Below are 22,820 nucleotides of genomic sequence, written 5' to 3'. Positions count from 1 at the left end.
GTTTGCGTGCCACCAGCGGTATCAGAGGTGCTGGGGGAAAAGCGTACGCAAATCTGCCTGACCAGTTCATCCACATCGCATTGCCCTGAGATTGCGGGTGTGGGAACCTGGCGGCGAAGCTTCGGCATTTTGCGTTCTCCTTTGTGGCGAACAGGTCTATCTCTGGATGACCCCAGCTTTGGAAGTACGGTTGGAGTACTGATGGATGTATCTCCCACTCGTGCATTTGGTGGCTGTGCCTGCTGAGCAGGTCCGCCATCTGATTGTCCTTGCCCGGGAGATGCTCTACCATGAGGAAGATGTTCCTCTGAATGGCCCACTTCCACATGCTCTGAGCCAGATGAGACAGCTGCGGAGAGTGGGTGCCCCCCTGCTTCTGAATGTAGTACATGGCCGTCATGTTGTCCGTCCGGATCAACACGACCTTGTTGCACAGATGTACTTTGAATGCCTTCAAGGCCATGAAGATTGCCATCAGTTCCAAAACGTTGATGTGCATCTTCCTTTGCTGTAGTGTCCATAGTCCCTGCACTGTGTAGTGGAGTACATGCGCTCCCCATCCCTGGAGAGAAGCGTCCGTTGTCAGGATGATCTGTGGCACAGGCTCTTGGAACGGTCGGCCCTTGCAAAGGTTTTGTGGATTCCACCAATGCAGAGAGTTGTATGCCCGACCGCTCACCAACACTAGGTCTGTCAGTTGCCCATGAGCCTGAGTCCACTGACGTGCCAGGCACTCCTGAAGCGGACGCATATGTAGTCTCGCGTGCGGGACGATGGAGATGCAGGAGGCTATCATGCCTATCAACTGCATGAACACCTTCGCTGGAAGCGAGTGCTGAGGTCTGAATCGTTGGATCAGCGTTTGGATACTGGCGATTCTCACTGAATTTGGCTGCGCAGTGGCTGCCAGAGTGTCTATTGTCGCGCCCAGATACTGCCGTATATGGGCGGGTTGGAGATGGGATTTCGGATAGTTCAGCGAGAATCCCAGATCGTGCAGGAGGTGAATTGTGCGGGACACGTGGTCCGCGCACTGCTGTTCTGTCTTTGCCTGAATGAGCCAGTGGTCGAGATAGGGATAGACGTGGACGTTCTGGCGTCGCAGATGCGCCGCCACAGTCGCCAGGCACTTTGTAAAGACTCTTGGCGCTGTGGTGACCCCGAAAGGCAGGACCCTGAACTGGTAGTGGTCGCCTTGAATTGTGAATCTGAGGTACTTCCTGTGGGAAGGATGCAGGGGGATATGAAAATATGCATCCTTCAGATCTAGCGTAGCCAGGAAGTCCCCCTGTTGAAGCAGGGGAAGGACCTGCTGCGACGTGAGCATATGGAAGTGCTCCGATAGAATGTACCAGTTGAGGGGCCTGAGGTCCAGGATGGGCCGTAGGGATCCGTCCTTTTTGGGGATTAGAAAGTACAGAGAGTAAACCCCTGTCCCCCTTTCTTGCAGTGGGACGAGCTCTATTGCCCCTTTTTGCAGCATGACTTGAACCTCCTGCTGCAACAAGTGCAAGTGCTCGCCGGACATAGGACGGCTTCTTGGAGGTATGTTTGGTGGAGTGGAAGTAAGTTCCAGACAGTAACCGTACTGGATAAGAGACCTGACCCACCTGTCCGTGGTGATGGATTTCCACGCGGGCAGGAACTGCTGGAGTCTCCCCCCGACCGGTGTTGTGTGGTCGGGGGGCAGTGACAAGGCGTCCCTGTTTGTTGGCGGTGGAGGACCTGGAGCTGTTGTTTCCACGTCCCCTGCCTTTGACGTTGTTGCCCTTGTAGCCCCCTCTACCCTTGTTGGTGTATGAGGTCTGGGTGTTGCTTTTGTAATACTGTGTGGATTGCGATGCCTGACCCCTTGAGGTGCCTCTGGTATTGGAGCGGCGAAAGGAACCACCCCGAAACTGCTGAGACTGGAGGGCCCCCATAGACTTGGCAGTGTCCGTGTCTTTTTTCATCTTTTCAAGTGTCGCATCCACCTCGGGGCCAAACAGGTGGTCAGGATTAACTGTTTGGTTCAGGATGGTTGTCTGTATATCTGGTTTGAATCCTGATATCCTAAGCCATGCATGTCTCCTCAGCAACACTCTAGTGTTGATTGCCCTGGAGGCGGTATCGGCCACGTCCAGCGCACATTTGATGGAAGCGTTGGTAATCAACTTCCCCTCCTGAATCAACATTTCACCTGCCTCCTTGTACTGATCAGGCAAGTGCTGCAGAAGTGTTTCTAGGGTGTCATAATGCGCCCTATCGTAGCGTGCAAGTAGGGCCTGTGTGTTTGAAATGCGCCAAATATTAGCTGCCTGCGCAGCAATTCTTTTCCCTGAGGCTTCAAATATTTTCGACTCTTTGTCTGGGGGAGGAGCGTCACCCGTGGTCTGCGAGTTCGCCCGCTTACGTGCGTTGGATACCACTAAAGAATCCAGTGGCAAATGTCCCCTGATGTACGTTGGATCCGAGGGCGCTGCCTTGTATTTTTTATCAATTCGAGGATTGATGACTCGCGCCCGGGTGGGCTCCCTGAAAACCTCAGGCGCGTGCTTTAGCACTCCTTTGAGCATTGGCAATGTCTTGACAGTCTTTTCAGCCACCTAGAAAGTGTCAAACAGAAAATCGACATCCACTGGATCCGCATGGAGGTCGACGTCATGATTGGCCGCAGCTCTCTCAATTAGAGCGTTGAAGGCTGCAGAGTCCTCTGTTGGAGAAGTTTTTGCAGCAAAAAGCTGCGGCTCGTGTCCTGACTGAGGGTCCTCAGGGTCGCCTCCAGCAGACCATGGCTCATTGACCTCCTCTGGATCCGAGTACGCTGGATAATTGTACTCCTCCTCCTCGTCTCCGTCACCCTCCCCAGCGTTAGAGTGAGTGGGTGAGAGTTCCAGACCTTGTGGAGATGCAGGCTCCATAGGGGCAGAAGTACCCAACTTCTTTTTGAGTGGAATACGAAAATGTTCCAACACTGGCTCCGGGGTGATCTTCCTTTTAAGGAGAGAGAGCTTGCCTGTGTTGGCATCAATGACAACCTCTCGACGCTCCTCGTCCGCGAGTGGCTGGAGCCGAGGCTTCGGCACCACCAATGATGCTTTAGGCGTAGACACCAGCTTCAAGGGCACCCCGGCCCCATGTTTCGGAGCGAAAGCCTTCGGCGTCGTCTTTGGCGGCAGCGTGAAGTGAATCGGCGTCTGCGCCTTAGCTGGTTTTTGTGGAGGCTTCGGTGCCACATCCTTCGGTTCGGGAGCCACTGCTTCCTTCCGAATACGTTGAAGGGACTCCGTGACCTTCTTGGTAAAGGACGGTGAGGGCTGGACCGGCTCGAGCGAGTCGTCCGAGTCCGGAGTCGGGACGGCGATCAAAGGCACGGTCTTCGGAGCCGACACATCACCGCCCTTGGCTTTGTCGACCGGGATCGGCGCAGCCAGAGCTTTGGGGTCGTCCTGACGCTTCTTCGAGGCTTTTTTAGGGTCATCGACCTTTTTGGCGTCGACGCGGCTCTTCAGAGCGTCGACCATCTTCGGCGCCGACGCAGCCGCGTCTGGCGTCTTTGCCTTCGGCTTCGACACCGGGGTCTTCGGGTCGCCCATCTTGGCGTGGCTCTTGATCTCGGCGGCCATTTTGGACTTCTTCGGCGCCGAGGCCTCTGGAGCCTTTGGTCCCACCAGTGAGACTTTCACTTTCGGTTTCGATACGGATGGTGCGGACCCTGATGGCTTCACTTTCGGTTTCTGTACCGGGAGTGGCGCATCACCAATGTCCGTGGCCGGGCCCGGAGGCGGGGCCGTGGGACGAGTATTGAGGTCTTGGGTAAGGCCCGAAGGCGATCCCTCGACCTGGGCCTTATGCTGTGGTTCGGCCCCAGAGTCAATATGAGGATGCTCTTCTTCCGAGCTATCCTCCACGGTGGCAATGGCCCCGTCGTCGTCCCCTACCTCTTCGACGACTTCCTCGAACTCTTTATCTCCCGCGTCGTAGTTCTCATCGTCCGACGCTGGGTCAGAGTCCGAAACTTGTAGGACGGTGTCTTCAACGTCTTCTTCAAAGATGTTGGCTGGAGGGGGTGCCGATAACTGGGCCTGCAGTCTCGCGGCCCGACGTAGCTTGAGAGTCTTCTTCGACGAGAACTAGGAGCAGGCCATACACCTGGCCTCGTCGTGGTCCGGCGACAAGCATCTGTTGCACACTGGGTGCACGTCGAGGTGTGAATACTTTGAGGCACACACCGGGCACCTCTTAAACGGAGTTCGTTCCATGTTGAAGTAGTCTGGAGCGTCGTGTAGGCCCGTCCGCGCCGACAGCACGCGGAAGGGCAGCAAGTGTTCGGAGCCGATGAATAAACCAACCCGAACGATGGACAATACCGACGCGATTCCTAAAGACCTTTTGGTCTCAAGTTAGGAAAGTTAAACAACTATCGATTCCGACAGAGGGAACCGAAGCACATCCGAACCCAATGGCGGAAAAAAACAATCTGGGGATGGAGGCGATGCCCATGCGCACTGTAGTCCAGGGGAGGAGCCACCTATCTCGTGATACTTCAAAGACTCTTCCAGGACAACAATGTGCAATCATCCGGACCCAACACTAGGCGGCGATCTATGCACAGATATGAATTCAGCAGCCCACATGCCTCGAACCAAACTGTCACACTGTGGTACACGGCGCAAGCAAAACTGGGATGGAGAGCGGTCATAACTAAACTTACCCCGCTCTGGGACACCAAGGCTTGGGGCATCTCTGACGCAGTAAGGGATTTACACAGTGGGACAATATCGGTATCTCCACAGTGGGAGATTTATGGGATAAAGGAACTGTGATACCCCTTGCCCAGCTTCAACAGCAATATGACCTGGGCCCGACTCAGACATATAGATACGTACAAATTAGACATGCATTGTTGGCGGTACTCCCGCCGGATACTGACGTCCCGGAGGCCTCCCCGTTAGAAGACCGTTTACTTACTGACTACATGCAGAAACGCGCCACGTCACTTACGTACCGGAAATTACTCAATCCACCAGACCCCAAAGTCACACTACAGGAGAAATGGGTGGCGGAGGTGGGAGACATGGAAGAAACAGAATGGATAGAAGCCCTGGCGTCCCCTAAGGAGGTGGGAATCTCTGCCAAGCTTAGGCTAGTACAGCTTAAAATCCTGCATCGCATATACTATACCAGAACCACCTTGCACAAACTACAAAGGGCATAACATCCTTTTAACCTTTGAGGCTGCGGGGAGGAAGTTACTTTTATCCATACCATGTGGGAGTGTCCAGCAATAGTAGAATATTGGCGCCAGGTGTTACGCACAATATCACAAACATAGGAGGTTACCCTCCTGCCAGAACCGCGAAAATGTCTCTTAAATATATGGGAACCCAACGATGTCACAAGCCACGGACAGACTTGGGTCACGATAGGCCTCATGATTGCTAAAAGGGATATAGCGCAGAAATGGGGCTCGACAGACCTGCCTTCGCTGACAAACTGGTGCAGGAACATGGATCTTGCTATGATCATCGAACGCACAGTGTATGCCGCCAGGGGGAGCCCGCGAAAATGGTCTAAAATCTGGGCGGCCTGGAACGCATTCCGAGGAGACCTATGTGACCCGTTGCCGGAGTCAGACGCAGACAGCTCAGATGAAGAGTTAGAGGGGGGGTGATGATGGGTACACCTCGGAGTAAATTGATAGAGCAAATATGTTCTCTTCCACCCCCAACAGCAGTTGCTGAGAGAGTAAATACAGCCATTCGATGTTCTGGTGAAACAGAGCCTAGATCCAAATGACTAGGTGCTGAGGAATTCTGGGATGCTCAGAGCACAGCCAGGAACAGAAGACAGTTGCATAGATTGGCATCAGCGTGTCCACAAGTACGTGTATGTCCGCCGAGTCAACCAATTGCGACCAAAAGCACAAGTCCAGGGCACACTCTTAAGTGAACAAGACAGCAAAACACAGGCTGTACGCAATTAAGCCATTCTGGCTGGAAAGTCTGGAACAGTGCTCATCTAGTTCTCTAAGCAACAGTGTGACAAAGAAATGCACAATGCATTCTCAGCACAAGAGGCAGTGCCAGCTTCATTTGATCTCGAACTGGGACATCCATTGCGGAGAAAAAATATTAAAAGCAATACCTCTGCAACTAGGAACAGGACCAATCGAAGACCTCCAAAGATGCTTCCGAGGACGGAGTGGATGAAGGATGGAATAACTCCAAACAGTCTGGAAGGTGCTGACCAACCGGGAGCCAATGCTCCTGCAATTCCAGTCGTACTAGACATGTTAAAAATACGATGGACCAGCTCCCCAAAATTTAGTGGGAAGTTAGTATGGAGAAGAGCCTGTATCTCCGAAGAGAGGAACGTGCCACCTGAAGATCAAATGTCTCACTGGCTGAAGTTTAGGGCACTTCTTTTTAAGCCAATAAGGCTTTCAGTTTCCTCACGTCATCAAAAAGAATGTTAGTAAGATTCATTGAAGGAGACAGTATATCCTCCCTAACTACACAAGCAGGCAGAAGCAGGTCTTCTGTGCAACATGTTACAATGTAAGATATGGTCATCACATAGGTGGTCCCTGGCTTCAACCCACAACAACCCTAACTGAAAAACATCAGTTATGTTCCATTTGAGAGTATCTGAAAGTTAGACATATCATGCCTGCCGGCAACCCTTTCATACTAGGGACCCACTTAAAGTTTTCTCGCAGTCTGATCCGCTCAGAAAGACGTCAGAATCCTTATTGCAGCCCTGGAATGTGAAAGGATGATCCCATTGTACATGTTTAAACCCTTCACCTAACGCTTCCCATCTGCCCACTTTATGGTGGTGTAGGCAGTACTGAAAGTGAAAAGTCGAGAGTGGTATTGTAATGCGCCCATGGATTATCCAATCAGACGATGCAATTACAGCAGGGGCAAAAAGGTAATATCTCAGCCGCGGTAATAGGTCATTTTTCAAGTCTTTCAATGTGTAACATTGTGTATTTCGCATCTTCATGTGACATAGATATCTGGAGTTCCGAAAGGTGGTATGGTGAAAACAGATTAGTGCTGTTGTGTCGCCATGGAACATGGCTAAAACGAAATGTCTGTAGTGTCCAGCTTAATAGAATTGACCTTACTTGGGACTGCCTATGGTGTAATGCAGACAAGTCCTGAAGAAGCACATCTATTGTAGATAAGACAATTTTACCTAAAGAATAAATTCTAGATGACACGGTAGGCAAGAGCCTATTCTAAGTTGGCCCTGTCAATCTCACGCAGCCTTTCAGCAGATTCTTGAGATTTTCCATATCTTGTTACAGACAGCATAAAGGAAGCACTTGACATGGTTTCAAGGACCTAACAAAAAGTCTCATAATTCAAAGTCATCTGATAAAGGGACAAGTGCTATTTTACCGGAGGGAGTGTTGAGGTTTTTAGCCAATCAAGGCACAACTTCCCACCACTAAGTTACCATCCCAAATGTTCGCTTTGCACAGAACATATGTCAGGCCTGTTTGCTGTAAATCCCTTGTTGTTACCCAGTATTCTATCCTGACACTTGTTAGTGTCTGGTGGCCACACTAACCATCCCTTTCAATTGGGATCTGATGAGTTGTGTCTACTTTTACGCAGCATAGTATCAATAGTGTTCATCATATGGTGGTAACCGCTGTCAGTTGTCACATCGAGTAAGAGTGGGAACCCTCTGTGTGTTCAAATTTTTTATCTTTGCTAAGCCAAGGCACAATGTCTGTTGCACAATTTTGTTCAGTAAAGCCATCTTTTGCTGTATTAAATGGTCTGAATAATGCCTCTGTTCCCTGAACCGGACAATCTTTAGTCGTCCCCCCAGGTAGATTTTACATCTACTGTATCCCTCCAAATGTCAAACCTTGTAGTAAGTGTTGGGAAAGGAAAGAAGAGTAAATTAGCGTAATATCAGTTAACACTTTTCTTTGCAGATGACGAGTCAAGCCTATAATAAAATGAGGCTAGGTCAGATGTGTCAAAACCAGAAAAATAGTCAAACTTCTGTGCAAATGCTTTTGAACTACCACTTGGTGGTGAAGGGCAATGGTCCCACCTATTGTGTAAAGTTAAATACTTCACGAGGTGTACTAGCCTCGTATATAAAATCACTAATGTTGAAAACAGATAATCTCATCAAAATCAGCTGTACCATCATATAAATCATCAGAACAAAATAGAGTTGCATGCATTACATCTCATAACATGTCATATACTGTATTAATGTCCTAATCATCAGAAATAGCACTGGGGGTGATAATATTCAAAGACATTTTAAACAAATGTAGAATTTGCAAGAGTTCAATGGGACCATACACATCAACCTATATTCTGTCCCATACAGCTCCTCATCTGGAACTGAAACAGCTGAAATTTCCATCAGGGACAAGTCTCTTTGTTCACGGTGTGATGATGCGTATTGTTTCAAACCAAATTTACAGTGTGTACCGTAGAGTGCACTGGAACAAAATGTCATTTAGGAGAAGGAAGAACACAGTCACAAAACCAATCCAAAAGGACTTGGAAAAGTAATGCATTTGTAATCCAAAAAGTGTAACCAAGGAGAAACAAAGTGGGTTAATTTTTCAGCCAACTATAGAAAGCATGCTCCTTCAGTTAGAAAGGCTGGGGAGGCGAGGGCGGTGTAACTTCCAATGCATCGGAAAAGACATCAAAGTCGATGAAGTATCCAGACTCTGTCCGGTCTAGCTAGGAGAGCTTAGTAGGGTGGTTTCGAAGTAGACGAAGACTTCATCTATGGTACATAGACATAGATCTTGTTCTTTTGAGGATTCCGAATTGAAATCTGTGTTTCAGTACATGTAGACTGCACAGTTGTCTCTTTAGAAACAGGAAGAAGGCATACTTTATTGCATCGTTTTCTCTTGCTGAAGAGAGCAGGCTTTATTTGTAATTAAAGATTCCATCAGAACCTCCTGTTTGGCAGCGAGAGGAGACTGGTAGCTGCCAAGGAGTCCCCACTGCCCATCGGTCTACAGAGTTAGTTGTAGAGTGCAAATGTGCAATTTCAGCATGGCCACTATTTTGTGAGGTTCCTGGTCTCATCTCAGTCTGCACCATGGGTGCCTAGTGAATCCGCGATTGGAACCTGATCTTGGCCCTCCCAGTCTCTCTCCGTGAAGGCCGTGCAGAGAGACGCCCAATCCCACGCAATCAGTAGCTGTCGCAGGTCCCTATTCTCCTCTGCCTTTAGCACAGACTCCTCCATCCTTGCTCAGCGCTCCCAGTTGGCCATTTGCAACTGGGTTTGATCTTCTGTAGATTTCCTGTGCGTGGGCAGGGCCTGTCTGGCTAACACCAGTGAGTGTAGGTCTCTTGCGTACCTTGGGCAGTTATAGGGATGGTGGCAGTCCGAGGAGGTAGACCGCCAGTTCCCCCCCCCCCCCCCCTTCATCCCAGCCGTCCCCTCTGCCTCCCAGCAGGTCAATCATTGTATTTGTGCCACTGTGATTTATGAAGCTATAGGTAACAGACCCCTAGTCAGCCTTCGCGCATAAGGGTTTAAAAGGTATTTAGCGATGCCCTACATCTTCCCCGGTCCCAGGCTTCTTTTATCAGGGTTATCCAGGGAGTGCATCAAGAGCATTGTATCCAGAGGGAAAAAATCACAAAAAAATAAAGCAGTCTGGGTAAAACGATCATTTTCATGAGCGTCACTTGTGCCATCAAGGGGAGACTAAACATGAGCCAAAATGCTACGTTACCTTTCAATTATCTAAATGCCCCATCTACATTACTTTCCAGGCGGTCAGCATCATTGTGAAGTATTCGAATCCCAAGGAATCAAACAATCACAGCTTCCAGGGTATACCACTGTCCCGGACCACCTGTAGTGGAAACAGGATATTCTCACTAACCGGGAACACTCACTACTTCTCCCAGCTGGTGCCTCTTCAAACAGCCGGAGCATTTAGAGCCCCTCACCAAGATATCCCAGTAAGGGGGCCTCTCTTAGAAAGAGGAGCATGTGACCCATGTACAGAAAGGGGTTAGGCTCCACACCATGGAGTCGGATACCCTTCTGTTATGTAATGTTCTGTGATGTTCTGTACTAATTTGTAAAGCGCAATGTATACCCAGAGATGTCTTGGCGCGGATCCTGTAAGCAACTATGGGTGGGGAAAAAAAGACAACTTCAGAAGGTTCCTAAACTGGGATGGGGAAGGAGCTGACCTGAGATTCAGAGGGAGGAGATTCCAGGATGTGGCTGCTCGCACCATAAAGCTGCTACCGCCCAATTTAGAATTTTTAAATCTAATGGGGTTTACTCTGAAGGAGCCTGCAGATCTTAGGTTTCTAGTTGGGATATACCATGATAGTGCTTTCTTCAGAAAGGAAGGTCCAGAATCGTGGAGGGCCTTATAAGTAAAGGGCCTTAAACTTAATTCGGTTTTAGACTCTCAGCCAGTGAAGGTCGTTAAGAGCGGAGGAAACAGAATGGCGCCTAGGCAAATCCAGTAAATGTGTAGCTGCAGAGTTCTGAAGGATTTGCAATTTGTTCAGGTATTGACCTTGTAGGCAGATGTAGAGGCCATTGCAGTAGTCGATTCTGGACAATACCAAAGTAGAAATAACTGATTTCCTGACTGACAAGGGCAGGAAACTTATTTTTTGGAGTATTCTCAAGGTATTGTAAGAGACCACTGCATTGATTTGGTTGTCTAGAAGTAGGGGATCGTCGAGCCAGAGACCTAGATTCTTGGCTTTACATGTGGGAACAGGAATGGGACCCAACTCGGCTGGCCAGCAAGGAGCAGACCAGAGAAGGTTATTGCAGAATAAAATTACCTAGGTTTTTTTTAGGCATTCAGCCTAAGGCAGTGTTTGTTCATCCACCCGTAAATGGATTTCATGCAGTCATGGATAAGAAGATGTGTGTGGACGACAACATTGGAGGTTGCTAGTACAATTTGCGTATCATCCGCATCGGAGGTGAGGGAGAACCCAAAAGATTCAACCAGTGGAGCCAGAATCAGTGAAGTATACATTAAAAAGTTTGGGGTTGAGAGATGAACCCTGCGGAACCCCGTAGGGCAAGCGAAAAGAGCTAGAGGAGAAGGCATCAATGTTAATTGTGGTTTCTCTGCCCGATAGGAATGATGAGATTAGTTTCAAGGCCAGATTTGTTATGCCAATTGCTTCCAAACAGAGAATCAGCGTAGGGTGATCCACCGTATTGAATGCAGAGGACAGATCCAACAGGATAAGGCGTCTGCAACCCTGTTTTTCGAGTCTTAGGGTCTCTGAGAACCAAGGAACAGATGGACAGCTCCTACGTAGGCCACTTTTGTTTGTTGGAACTTGTTGAAAGAAGGCAGCATTAAGCCAGGTGGAATAGGTCTCGGCTGCGAGTTGGGGATTGTCCCCCACAGGAGGACGTGAGAGTCAGTTGTTGCTCCAGTTGATTTTGATACATTTTTTGCCCAAGATCTATACTTGGTTGATATGGACCTCGTATTTAGGGCAGTATAAGTGGTAGGGCAGTTTATCTCAAAGATAGCCGAGAGGTCTGACCAGATCAGAGGAAGTACTCTAAGACTAGAGGTTGTTAATGTTCGGGAACAGCGCATCAAGCGTATGACCCCCATTATGAGTGGGATCAGTATTAAGGAATTTGAGATCAAAAGCCACCATCATTTCTAATAATGAGACTGTATCCTTGTCTTTTGTATGTTCTAGGTGGAAATTAAAACCCCCAAGTACTGGAAAATTGGCATTGCAGATATCTGCCTCGAGTAAGGAGCAGATGGAGTTAAGAAAACCGGCTTTGGCACCGGGAGGGCGATAGATAAGGGAGCCCTGAAATGTGTAGTTATTTGGGAGCCCACATTTGAAACATAGTGCTTCACAGTGCTCAGCCTGTATAGTAATACATTTGGCACTACATGTCTCCCTGTAAAACGACTGCCAATCCCCTCCTCTTCTGATTGGATAATCTTGCCTATGTAGCTGGTACCCAGAAGGCATGGCTGCAAGCAGTTCTGGCATCGAAGTGTTAGAGGCCCAGGGTTCTGAGATAAATCAAATGTCAAATTTATGCAAATCGATAAGATCTGCTACCTCAAGTGCATATTTTACCAGTGAGTGCGCATTAAATAAGGTGCAGTTTATACCAGTAGAGATCTGTTCTCCAGATGATCTGTCTGGAACCAGGTGAGCTAACCAAAGTGAATGGTCCAAACAGCCGGAAACCACAGACGGGGCAGATTTCCTCTGACCCCTGACCAAGAGCTAATGTATTAAAACAGTGGCAAATATGATCATGCCTCATTAAATCCTGCAGTCCCCTACTAGGAAACGAGATTCTAGTCCTGTAGTCTTATGCAAAACTGGCAGGGGTTCTGGTTTTAGGAGCGGTCCAGGCCCGGACGGGCATGGACGGGCCCAGACGAGCTTGCTTTTGGCACGCCTTACTGTGCACTGGTTGTTGAAAGGTCCTACCAAACGAGTCGATGGCCGGTGCAAACAGGGTGGGAGTGGGCAACCCTGCCGTTTGCCTGTGCAAAATCTCAATGGGGATCTGAGATGTTCTGCCCAGTTTTCCCTCTAGCTCACAACACTGTGAACCACTAGGTCTGTTCTTGCAGTGTTTATTTATTTATTTATTTATTTATGTGCTTTTATAGCGCCTGAATAAATCCCCGAAGGGGTATCTCCGCGCTTATGCTGGTTGAAGGAGATTTATACCATGCCTAGTCACTTACAGAGGTAGCGAGGCATGAACTGATTAACTAGTAGTAAAAAGGTGAGTCTTGAGGGTTTTACGAAAGGATAGGTGGTTGGTAATGAGTTTAAGTTTGGGGGGAAGGGAAGGGTTTAACTGTCTGTATTTATCCCACTGCAGGGTGTCAAAGGTTCAACAATATATTACGGTGCAGGATAAAGCAATTCTGATCTCCGTGAACCAGGGAGTACAAGTGGGGTTGCAGACGGGTGGGCAAGATCTTACTAAGGATTTCAGAGTCAATGGCGAGCATCGACAAGGGGCCTGTATCTTATCTTAAGTGACATTTATAGAGCGCACTGACACCATAAGTTTACGGGCGCTAGAGTACAGAGTGCGTGGAGTGTGAAGAGGCAGACTAACCGGTTTGGGTGAAGAGATGGGTTTTAAGGAGCTTCCTAAAATTAAGTAGAGAACAGCTAGACTTAATGGACAGGGGAAGAGGATTACATAGTTTGGGGGCCAGGTGGACAAATCTGCGGCCGCCAAACTTGTTTGTTTTGATTTTGGGGACGACCAGCAGGTGGCGGTGAGCCGACCGGGGATTGCGCGCTGGTCGGTGCTGCTTAATCAGTGTTTTGAGGAAAACAGGGCTGGTACAGTGAAAAGACTTTAAAGTCAGGCAGCCAATCTTGAAGGCCACCCTTTGTTCAACTGGCAGCCAATGCAATTTGCACAGCAGGGGTTTCGCAGACTGCCACTTTGGCGTTTTGTGAATAAGTCTGGCCGCCTGGTTCTGCACAGTTTGAAGACGGAGGAGCAATGATTGTGGGAGTCCATGGTATAAAGAGTTTGAAAAGTCGAGGCGAGATAGTACCAGGGAGATGACAACCTGGACCAGTGCCGCATGCGGCAGTAGATGGGCTATTTTACTAATTTTACGAAGCTGGAACATGCATGCAGAAATCACAGCCCCTACTTGAGCCTTAAGAGAAAGCTCAGAGTCAATGACCAATCCTAGACTCTTCACCGAGCTGACAGGGGCGGGAGGGGGACCCAACTCGATGGGCCAGAACTGGGGATCCCAGTGTACTAAACTATTCCCCGGCAGGAGAAGCTCAGTTTTTCCGGGATTTAATTTCAGTTGATTGTGGTTCATCTACTGCTGGATGTCGATCATGACTGAATGGAAGCTGTTGACAGTATCAGGAGAGTCAAGAGGGAAGATGATCTGCAAATCATCGGCGTAATTAAACACTGTGATATCCCACCTCTTGAGCGAATGAATCAGTGGCTGAAGGTATAAGTTGAACAAGAGGAGAGAGAGGGATGAGCCCTGAGGGACTCCACAAGTCGTGGGAGTCTTGGCAGCCGTAAAAGGGCCCAGAGGCACGGCTTGTGTTCTGCCGACAAGGAAGGACTCAATCCACTTGAGGGCAGGGCACTGGATGCCGGCCTGTCCGACATGGTGGAGAAGGATGTCATGGTCCATCGTGTCGAACGCGGCCAACAGATCCAGGAGCACGAGGGCCTGGGGGTGCCCATGTCAGCGTTCACCCTCCGGGCGTCCAATAGTGCCAAGATGACGGCCTCGGTGGAGTGGGCCGGCCTAAAGCCGGCCTGATTAGGCTCAAGATAGCAGGAGCTCTCGACAAAGTTTGAGAGGCACTGAGGTACGTGGGCCTCTAGAAGCTAGTATAAGTGGGGAAGGATGGATATAGGACGATAGTTGGTGAGGTCGGCAGGGTCCGCACCAGGTTTCTTCAATAGAGGCACTAAAATGGCCTCCTTGAAGGAACTGGGAACCGTGCCAGTATTGAGGGAAGCATTCAGCAGGGGTAGTAGATCTGGTAGTTTGAGGCAGAAGTCCTGGAGGACAGATGGAGGGCAACAGTCATTGGGAGAACCTGATTTGACCCTGGCCACAAGCTTAGCTAAGGTGTTGAGGTCAAGGGCAGGAAGCTGGGTGAAAGATAGTAGGGTTATTGAGAGAGGTGTCTGAGGGCAGCACATGGATGAGGGGGGAATGGAGTCCTTTATTTTGGCAATTTTCTCGATAAAGAAAGAATTAAGGGCGTCGCAAGTCTCTTGAGTTGGAGTCTGAGCAGGTAGAGTTCTATCATCCGTGGTAAGTTCATTCATAATCTTGAAGACTTCCTTCGATTTATTATGAGCTGACAAAATTCGGTCGGAGACATGTGCAGATTTAGCCGGAAAAAATCGCCCTTTTATATTCTTTGCGAGCTGCCACGAAGAGCAGTCTGTGTCGGCATAGTTGCGTCTCCAGATCCGTTCCAGCTGACGCACCTTCAGTTTGTGTTCTTTAAGATCGCTGGAGAACCATCTGTGTGAGTTACTATGTCGGGTACGTGGGAATTTGGTTAAGGGGGCGAATTGGTCACTGCTGTCTTTAGCCAGTTACAGATGTCGCCTTCCATTGCATCAATATTGGCATGGGTGTTGGTGGCGGGTCGAGTATTGGCCAGGGCCGCGAGAAAGCCTTGTGAGTCGTAGGAACTCCCATTTACGCGATAATCCGCCTGCCATAATGGGGGCTGTGACCCTGCCGCTGACAGTAATGGTGGTATCAATTAAATAGTGGTCTGATCAGACACATGGGGAGATGAGTGGCTGAGATAGCACTAGGTCATGAATCCAGATGTGATCAAAAGTATGACCCTTAATGTGGGTGGGCGCGGAAATTTGTTGAGTCAGGTTGAGGCTGGTAAGAGCTTCAAACAATTCCGTGGCATGGGGGTCAGCTTTGTCGTCATTGAACCAATAGTTGAAATCGCCAAAGAGAGCGATTCTGGCATGGTGTGTCAGCAGGTTAGACAGCTGTTCACTCATGGTGGTAGGAAATGAAGGCATGGAGTGAGGGGGTCGGTATAAGAGTATGAGTGTGAGGGCGCAAGCGTCCGTTTCCAGGCTGATGACCAGATTATCTACCTCTGGCAGAACAAGAGATGCCGTGGTAATACATTTGAATTGCTTTGATATGATGGCTGACACCCCGCCCCCAAGGCGACCTGAAGGGCGGTCAGCATGAAGGATGTAGTAGTCTGGTCGGAGGGCCGCCAAGATATCAGGGTGGGAATCAGCAGTAAGCCATGTCTCTGTAAGTAGTAATATATCCGTTTTTTCATTGGAGAGGAGAATGAAGATGTCAGATTGGTGCTTGACCAGGGACCGTGTGTTCAGATACATCACCCGGACGGATGTCTCACTCCTTGCCGGCACCGCAGTATGCTTGCGGCAGCTGGGAGAGTTGAATGCCCTGCAAGCAAGGCCAGCGGCATTAATCCGCCTCACTGTATCAGGAGAGGGCAGCGGGTAGGAAAGCTGTCGCTGTCTGAGGGTGTTGGCAGAGTAGGAGAAGGGTCGGCCAGCGTTCCTGGCCCCTAGGCCCGACCTGGCGCGGACGGGCGCAGACGGGTTTGCCTTTGGCACGCCTTCGGCGCGTCCGCTGCGCTCCCGGTAGGAGGGGACCATTTTATAGTTACTGGGGCGGGAGGGGTCGAGCACTAGACTGCTCGCCCAATTCACACCCAAGATGGCGGGCGCAATGAAATCAAAGCCCAGGCAGCGTTTAATCGGCTGCAGTGGGGCTAGGAGCAAAGACTGGGTAAGCGCTAGGGTTACTAACAGTCTAACATGTGCCACAAGTATTAAAAACGAATTTAGGTGAAAAACGCAATCAAAGTGCAGTTTTAAAAATAGCAGGCAAGGAATACACTCGGAGCATACAGGTCCCGGCTTCCGCCTCAGGACAATCACACACACACACACTATTAATCAGTGTTAGTGTGAGAAGAGGTCTTTTTGTAGTTACTGGGGCGGGAAGGGCCGAGCACTAGACTGCTTGCCCGATTCACACCCAAGATGGCGGGCGCAATGAAATCAAAGCCCAGGCAGAGTTTAATCGGCTGCAGTGGGGCTAGGAGCAAAGACTGGGTAAGCGCAAGGATTACTAACAGTCTAACATGTGCCACAAGTATTAAAAACGAATTTAGGTGAAAAACGAAATCAAAGTGCAGTTTTAAAAATAGCAGGCAAGGAATACACTTGTATCCTCTGGGTTCTTCCACTGTTTCAACAGGGTGATCAGAAGAGCCTCCCAGCATGTGGGTCGCAGAGCGTCTGCCTCCCATGCAGCCTTGTAAAGAGTCACCAACTTGGACACCAACAATGAGCGAACCGTCTGTTTAAATTAAGCAGGGAGACTGTCTACTCTGGGGGTTTTCCCCGTTGCCATGTCCTTGATGGCTTTCCCAATCTCAGTCTCTGAGACAGGTCATCCCAAGTCCTGCTGGACAGCGTCAGGGAGATGTTGTAAGGCCCTTCCAGACAAAAAAAAATCAGTAATTGGTGTCGTCCGTCACCCGGTACGTATCCCTAAATAGGGACTCGATGTTGCAGAAACTCCCGATAGATGTCCGATTGGATGAGCAAAAACCTTCCATTTGCAGCCCGAAGTGCATTTGTGACCGGCAAGCTCCGGTCTGAGGAGATAAGCCAGGTCATTTGGGGGTCCTTAGATAGGGTAGGGTGGCTTTCAATGGAAGGATTACCTTTATCCCTAGCCTTCCTAGCATATTCTGCCTTTCCATCTGCAATTTTTTGATGTCTGGGACTCTTCCAGACTTCCACGCAGCCCAACCCCCATTGAGTCTTGAGATTTCTGGATATTTGTTAACAAAATGTGCTTTCTTATGCATGTGATTTTGTAAAGTAGACCACATTTAGGACATGTTGATCATTCTATGTCTTCTTCCTTAGAAAGGAGGGAAGGCTTCTGAAGGACTTTTTTAGGCCATAATACAACTGATAAACAGCTGGGAAAGTATTTCTACTCCAAAAAATAGCAGGGGGGGTGGGGAGGGGGGGTGGAGAAAGGCCCTATCTCAGGGATCCTTTACACAGGAGGGAAAATATACCTGCAACACCTGCTATTGTATGGCATGCTGGGATGTAGGAAAGAGGTGATGGGTTTGTACAAGATGCTAAGCCCTGGTAAGCTGCTGTTGATCCGTCTTCAATTCTTTTTTTCTTTTGAAAGGATTCTAAAAAACTCAAGCGAAATAAATTTGCCCTGGTCATTTAGACCATTCAATTAGCTTGTCAAAAAAATGAAGATTTGTCAAAACTAGCAGATCAGTTTTTAACAAGTATGCAATTTATAAAGTGGAGTTTTCACAAAATGTCAATTAATATATTGTGGAGATGTCTGGTGTTCTACACAAGAATAGGAAGAATACTATTTTTGACCAGTGATTCAATCCCACTAAAGGAAAATTAAGACTTCTGAATATAATGTGATATATACATATACACACGTATATACATATACACACATTCACACATATTTAAAAAGATGCACAGCAAATTTGCAAAAAACTGCCAAATACTCTACCTTGTTTAACGAGTGAACGAGGATATTTTTAGCACCAATGTCTCTTAAATCTCTTTCAGCATCATACTTTAAATCGTTAGACACGCTAAACCTGCAACATTAAGGAAAACATGAATTAAAATTAAATATAACATTTGCAAATAGAATACATCTAATATAAAAATGTTCAGAAAAATCCTGAAGAATCCAATTTTCTGCATATAATCAAAACCATTGCAAAAGCCAACAATTTCAGTCCATAAAAATTTGATGAGTTTGTGTTAAGGCATACGTCCTAGTAAGCTGACAATGTGCAGAATAATTGGGAACCTCCCACATCTCCCCCGCCCACCAAAACTTAAGCAGCTAAAGAAACTAAAGCTGAAAGGAAGTTTAATAGTTCTTTGTGGTACCCCGGTGCAAATGTTAAAGTACTACCACGACATAGCTCAGCTGAGATGCCAAATGAGCCTAGCACAGTGAAAGACATTATGAAAAATGAACAGCGACAGAACGAGATGGACAGGGAAACAGGACAGACAAACTAAGGGGAGTGCGGGGGTGGGAGAGATGGACAGAACAGGAAATCAGGGTGTAAATTAGGGTGTGGAAGGGTCCAAAAGGCATGGGAGGATGGTACAATTAGGGGTGAAAACAGGAAAGCATTGACAGATCAAAGGGTGAGAGAAATGATAAATAGAACTGGTAACACGAGTGGATGGATGAAAGGTCAGAAAGAATAAAGGATGTAGCGACCATGGACTGAAAGACAGGATCGGGAAGAAGGATGAAAACTGTTCTAGAGAGGTTCAGACACCTTGCACCACTACATGTATGGTTGGGGGGTAATTGGGAATTTATATTTTCTGATTACTCTTGATTAAAGGGGGTGTCATTTAGGAGATTACATATGCCTAGATTGTGGTGATGCTCCATTCCCCATAGCTGCTTTAAAATGTAGCTTCTCCTGTGCAGCAAGGTGACTACCTTAACTTCTGTAACTTTAAAGTATAGTTGATACTTCCATGATGTAGGGAGCATGAGATATAGACATAACATATTTCAATAAGTTTGCTTTCAAAACATTCAGACATGTTGAAAATAAATACAGCATAAATAATGTGGTGACAAGTTTGTCATCAGCGAGATTTTCTGGTGGCTGCGGAACCCATGTGACAAGAGACATTAATTGTAACACCAGTACCCACTGGTAACTATTCAGAACAGGGTAATCTTGACAATGGCTACAATCAGCAATATCTTCAGAAACACTGAGGGCTAGAAAGATGGTTGAAATGATTCTCATATCAAGTCAGCCTCCAACCAGTGGAACAGACTATCACGCTAGTGGTGTGAAAACAGACTGTCTACTTCACCTTCTGGGGCTGAAAAAATCAGGATAGAGACACCAAACAAGAACAATAAAGATGTAGGCTCAGCTTTCTCTAAGTGTCAAAGCAACAAACGCAAGTCCTCAGCAGGTTTTACAATCCACCTCTTTTGCTGGGCTTTTTGGGCTGTGGTGAAACATGGCCCATGGTCCAGGGTTGTTCAGTCCAGCTATAATCATGCAGATCCTTCCTGACAGCTGGGACTTATGTCATCCTAGGGTTTAGATCACTCCTCCAGGAAAGTGCAGCACAGCTCAACAGGCAGTGCTTTGTTCCAAAATATGATCATCAAGGCAACCCTGTAGGCATTCCCAGACTTTGATCCATTCTGGTTGGTGGTTCTCATCTACTATAGTGTGTGCAGGCCTCTGGTAACATCAAAGAACCATTTACTCCCCTGTTGGTCATGTTCAAGCCCCTCGGATGGTCTACAATACTTATTGATTTGTTAGCTCGTCCGCCTCTCATTGACCCTCCTGTTCCTGGACAGATTTAGCAGGCCCTGAAGCACAGGCTTCAGTTTGGAATGGCTAAATTGTGAAGAACAGCAGCTTCCTCGGTTGCAAAAAGAACTGTCCAAAACATGGGAAGTCTGGGAAACCTTCAGTGTGACAAAGAGAAAGGGCATGAATACTTCCCCACAGCTAAACATCCCACATAAGCACAAAATACATTTTGACACCTGTGTCCCAGACACGATAAAAGCGAAGTTATGGTGAGAATGCCAGTGGGCAGCACTACTAACAGGATACAGACCAGAAGGGCAATGATCCTGGGCTAGAAACTCCTTCACCAACAGTCAGTGCATAGCTCCAGTTCAAAGGGCACAAGCCAGTCACTTAATAAGGGGTACACTTTGAGTTCCACCCAGACCAGAGAACACGTCTTTTGTTGACAAAAATAGTCGGAGATTAAGCAGACCTGCAGCAGCTCCAGAGGCTTTACGGGATAGTCCAGCTACATGAAGAAAAAACTAACCGGTTTACCCAGTAAGGTGAAAGTGACTCATGGGCCCATCGTTTTAACAAACCCAAAATAATTTATTTGTAATAGTTTTTTTCTTTTAAAAAGATTTTTAAAATGACAAAATATAGCCTCAACATGGTTCATAAATATACATACAAGCGTGGGTTTTTTAGTTGGTTTTTTTTACACTAAATATTGGTCATAAAAATTGTTCCAAATCACACACAAAGGCCTGTTTAGGGCTATCAATTCAAAAAACAATAATGTACAAATGTAGAACATAAAAATTTAGTGTTTCAGCAGCAATTTTGAAAGACAACAATGTAATCACAAGAAACTTTGCATAATGCCTCTCGATATTAAGAGCACATTATTTCTTTCTAGTGCGAAGATGGACAATGACAGTTCATACATAAAATAAAACATGTACATCGGGTATGCTGAAATTTTGGATGAAAAATTCCATAACAATTGCACAATTACTTTCTGGAGCCTTACCAGAGCGCTCTTTTTCTACCAAGAATGTAATTTTCAAAGATAATTCCAGCTATGGTTCTCCCTTTTCCAACTCCTGCACCATCGCCTATCAGGAACCCTGCTCGGTCACCATTGGGAAGGAAAGTTTCATGTTGCTGCAAGATAAAGTACATGAATGTGAAGTAGTACCAGGTAATTATGTAGCTTAAGTTGGACATTCTTTTAAACAGGGGGGTATGAATCGGAGGGGAAACAGTATGAATATGCATAGGTGTGTCAAGTGTGTTCAGGATTTTTATGTGTGGACATAACTCAGTTAGGGTATAAAACATTAATAGGTTCACAGTCGATTTTATATTTATAATGGTCAATGCTATTTATATTGGTCATTCGAGTTAACAAATCTCATCAAAATACTCATATAGCACACCGGTCACTGAGGATAACAGGTTGATGCAACAGTGTCGGGTATTGCAGAGAGTGTGCTATGACTTAGGATTAATCAGCAAGGAGAAAATTAAGTGAAATATGTTTTATATTAGAATTAGATTTAAAGGTTTTTCAAAAGGAAAATCTTTTTTGTAACAAAAAGTTTGAGTACCCATGTGCCAATAACAGGTACGCTTCTCATACAGGTGCCAAGACTGCGAGTGGAAGCGAAAGAAAACATTAGAAAGATTGTTTATTTCAGAAGCAGGAAGTTCTTTAGTTCTTCTCGGAAGAAAGCGAACAAAGAGTCTAGCCTAGCAATATATGCGTCACTGGAGACCTTCGGGTCGAAGCCTCAAAAGGAGCGAGACAAAGTTAAATTCTTGGTAGAGCACAGGATTTGCAGTTGAAGACAGGCCACACATTAAATCAGTCACTGTCTGCCTAGTTAAAAGTTTATTCCACAATCACTGGACTGTTCAAAGTTTCAAGGCTTTAAAGCTGATGCACGCCGACTCGGTATATTCCCACAGAGGAGGCCAGAGGCGCTGGAAGTTAATTAGTTGCCCCGACTGCAGCTACAGTGGAAACCACGATCCTGTAGCATACTTGGAGGCTAGGAAGCTAGGAAGATTCAAGAAGCTGTAGTAAACAAGCCACTTTGCACTGCATTCTCTATGCCCACGTGTGCTCATTGGTTGCACATTTTTACATAAAACTAAAATAAAGGCAGCCTACAGCGCTGTACTACTAGAACTGAAAACAAGCTTGGAAAACGCAGTAATTATCAGTTTAGGTGACATGTATTGGCACAGAGCTACACACTTTCCAGACACTGCAGGGTGCATATTCAATACTGGCATGCCAATTCTGGACATTTAATGCAGTTAGATACACCATAACGAAATTGTGGCCAAAGACTGCGGCTTTCCAGCCCACGCAGTTCTCAAAATGCTGCTGGAGGTTCGCCATGCTGAAAAACAAATTTAATCACCAGACTATATTCGGCACCAACTCTAATGACACAGCCAGACTTCACTACACAAAGATCGGGCTTACTGATTTAAACTCGGACTTCTCAGACTAAGAACAGAAAAAAGTCTGACACGCAAAAAAAAGTCTCAAACCACACGTTTTCAACCAATTCATCACAAAATAATAAAACACACTAATCAGATCCTAGCTAGAGGTATAAGATATTTCAGACAATTACAGACAGATGTCAAAGTTGTAAAAAAACGTTGGACTGCAGTCCTTTAGGCAAATATCACACGATTATACTCACAGCCACTATTATCCAAATCAAAGGGTACTCAAACACATGCCTCTTAGGCTCGCTCACTCTCTTCCTAAATAACTTAAGTTTGAAACCAGATCTATAGACTTCACACCTATGCTAGCTCAAAGAAAATAAATAAAGTAGCCCGCACACGGGGGAGATATTGATCAAGGAGCTAAATAAACGAGGTTAAAAG

At 47.1% G+C, this 22,820-nt stretch overlaps 1 protein-coding gene across 1 annotated transcript in view; it reads right to left on the bottom strand.

Moving 5' to 3' along the window:
• SBNO1 (strawberry notch homolog 1) overlaps positions 1–22,820 on the bottom strand; it is a 946,695-nt gene that overhangs the window by 864,493 nt on the left and 59,382 nt on the right. The window contains exons 3-4 of the mRNA XM_086942451.1: positions 20,938–21,071; positions 18,104–18,194 (exon numbers count right to left, since the gene is read on the bottom strand). Of these exons, the coding sequence (XP_086798577.1) occupies positions 18,104–18,194; positions 20,938–21,071 (225 nt within the window). The remainder of the gene's footprint in view (positions 1–18,103; positions 18,195–20,937; positions 21,072–22,820) is intronic.

This window comes from Lissotriton vulgaris, chromosome 11, assembly GCF_964263255.1.
Source record: "Lissotriton vulgaris chromosome 11, aLisVul1.2, whole genome shotgun sequence".
Classification (NCBI taxonomy): Eukaryota; Metazoa; Chordata; class Amphibia; order Caudata; family Salamandridae; genus Lissotriton; species Lissotriton vulgaris.
Note: the sequence above shows the minus strand (reverse complement) of the source record. Positions and strands in the feature narration are given on the sequence as shown.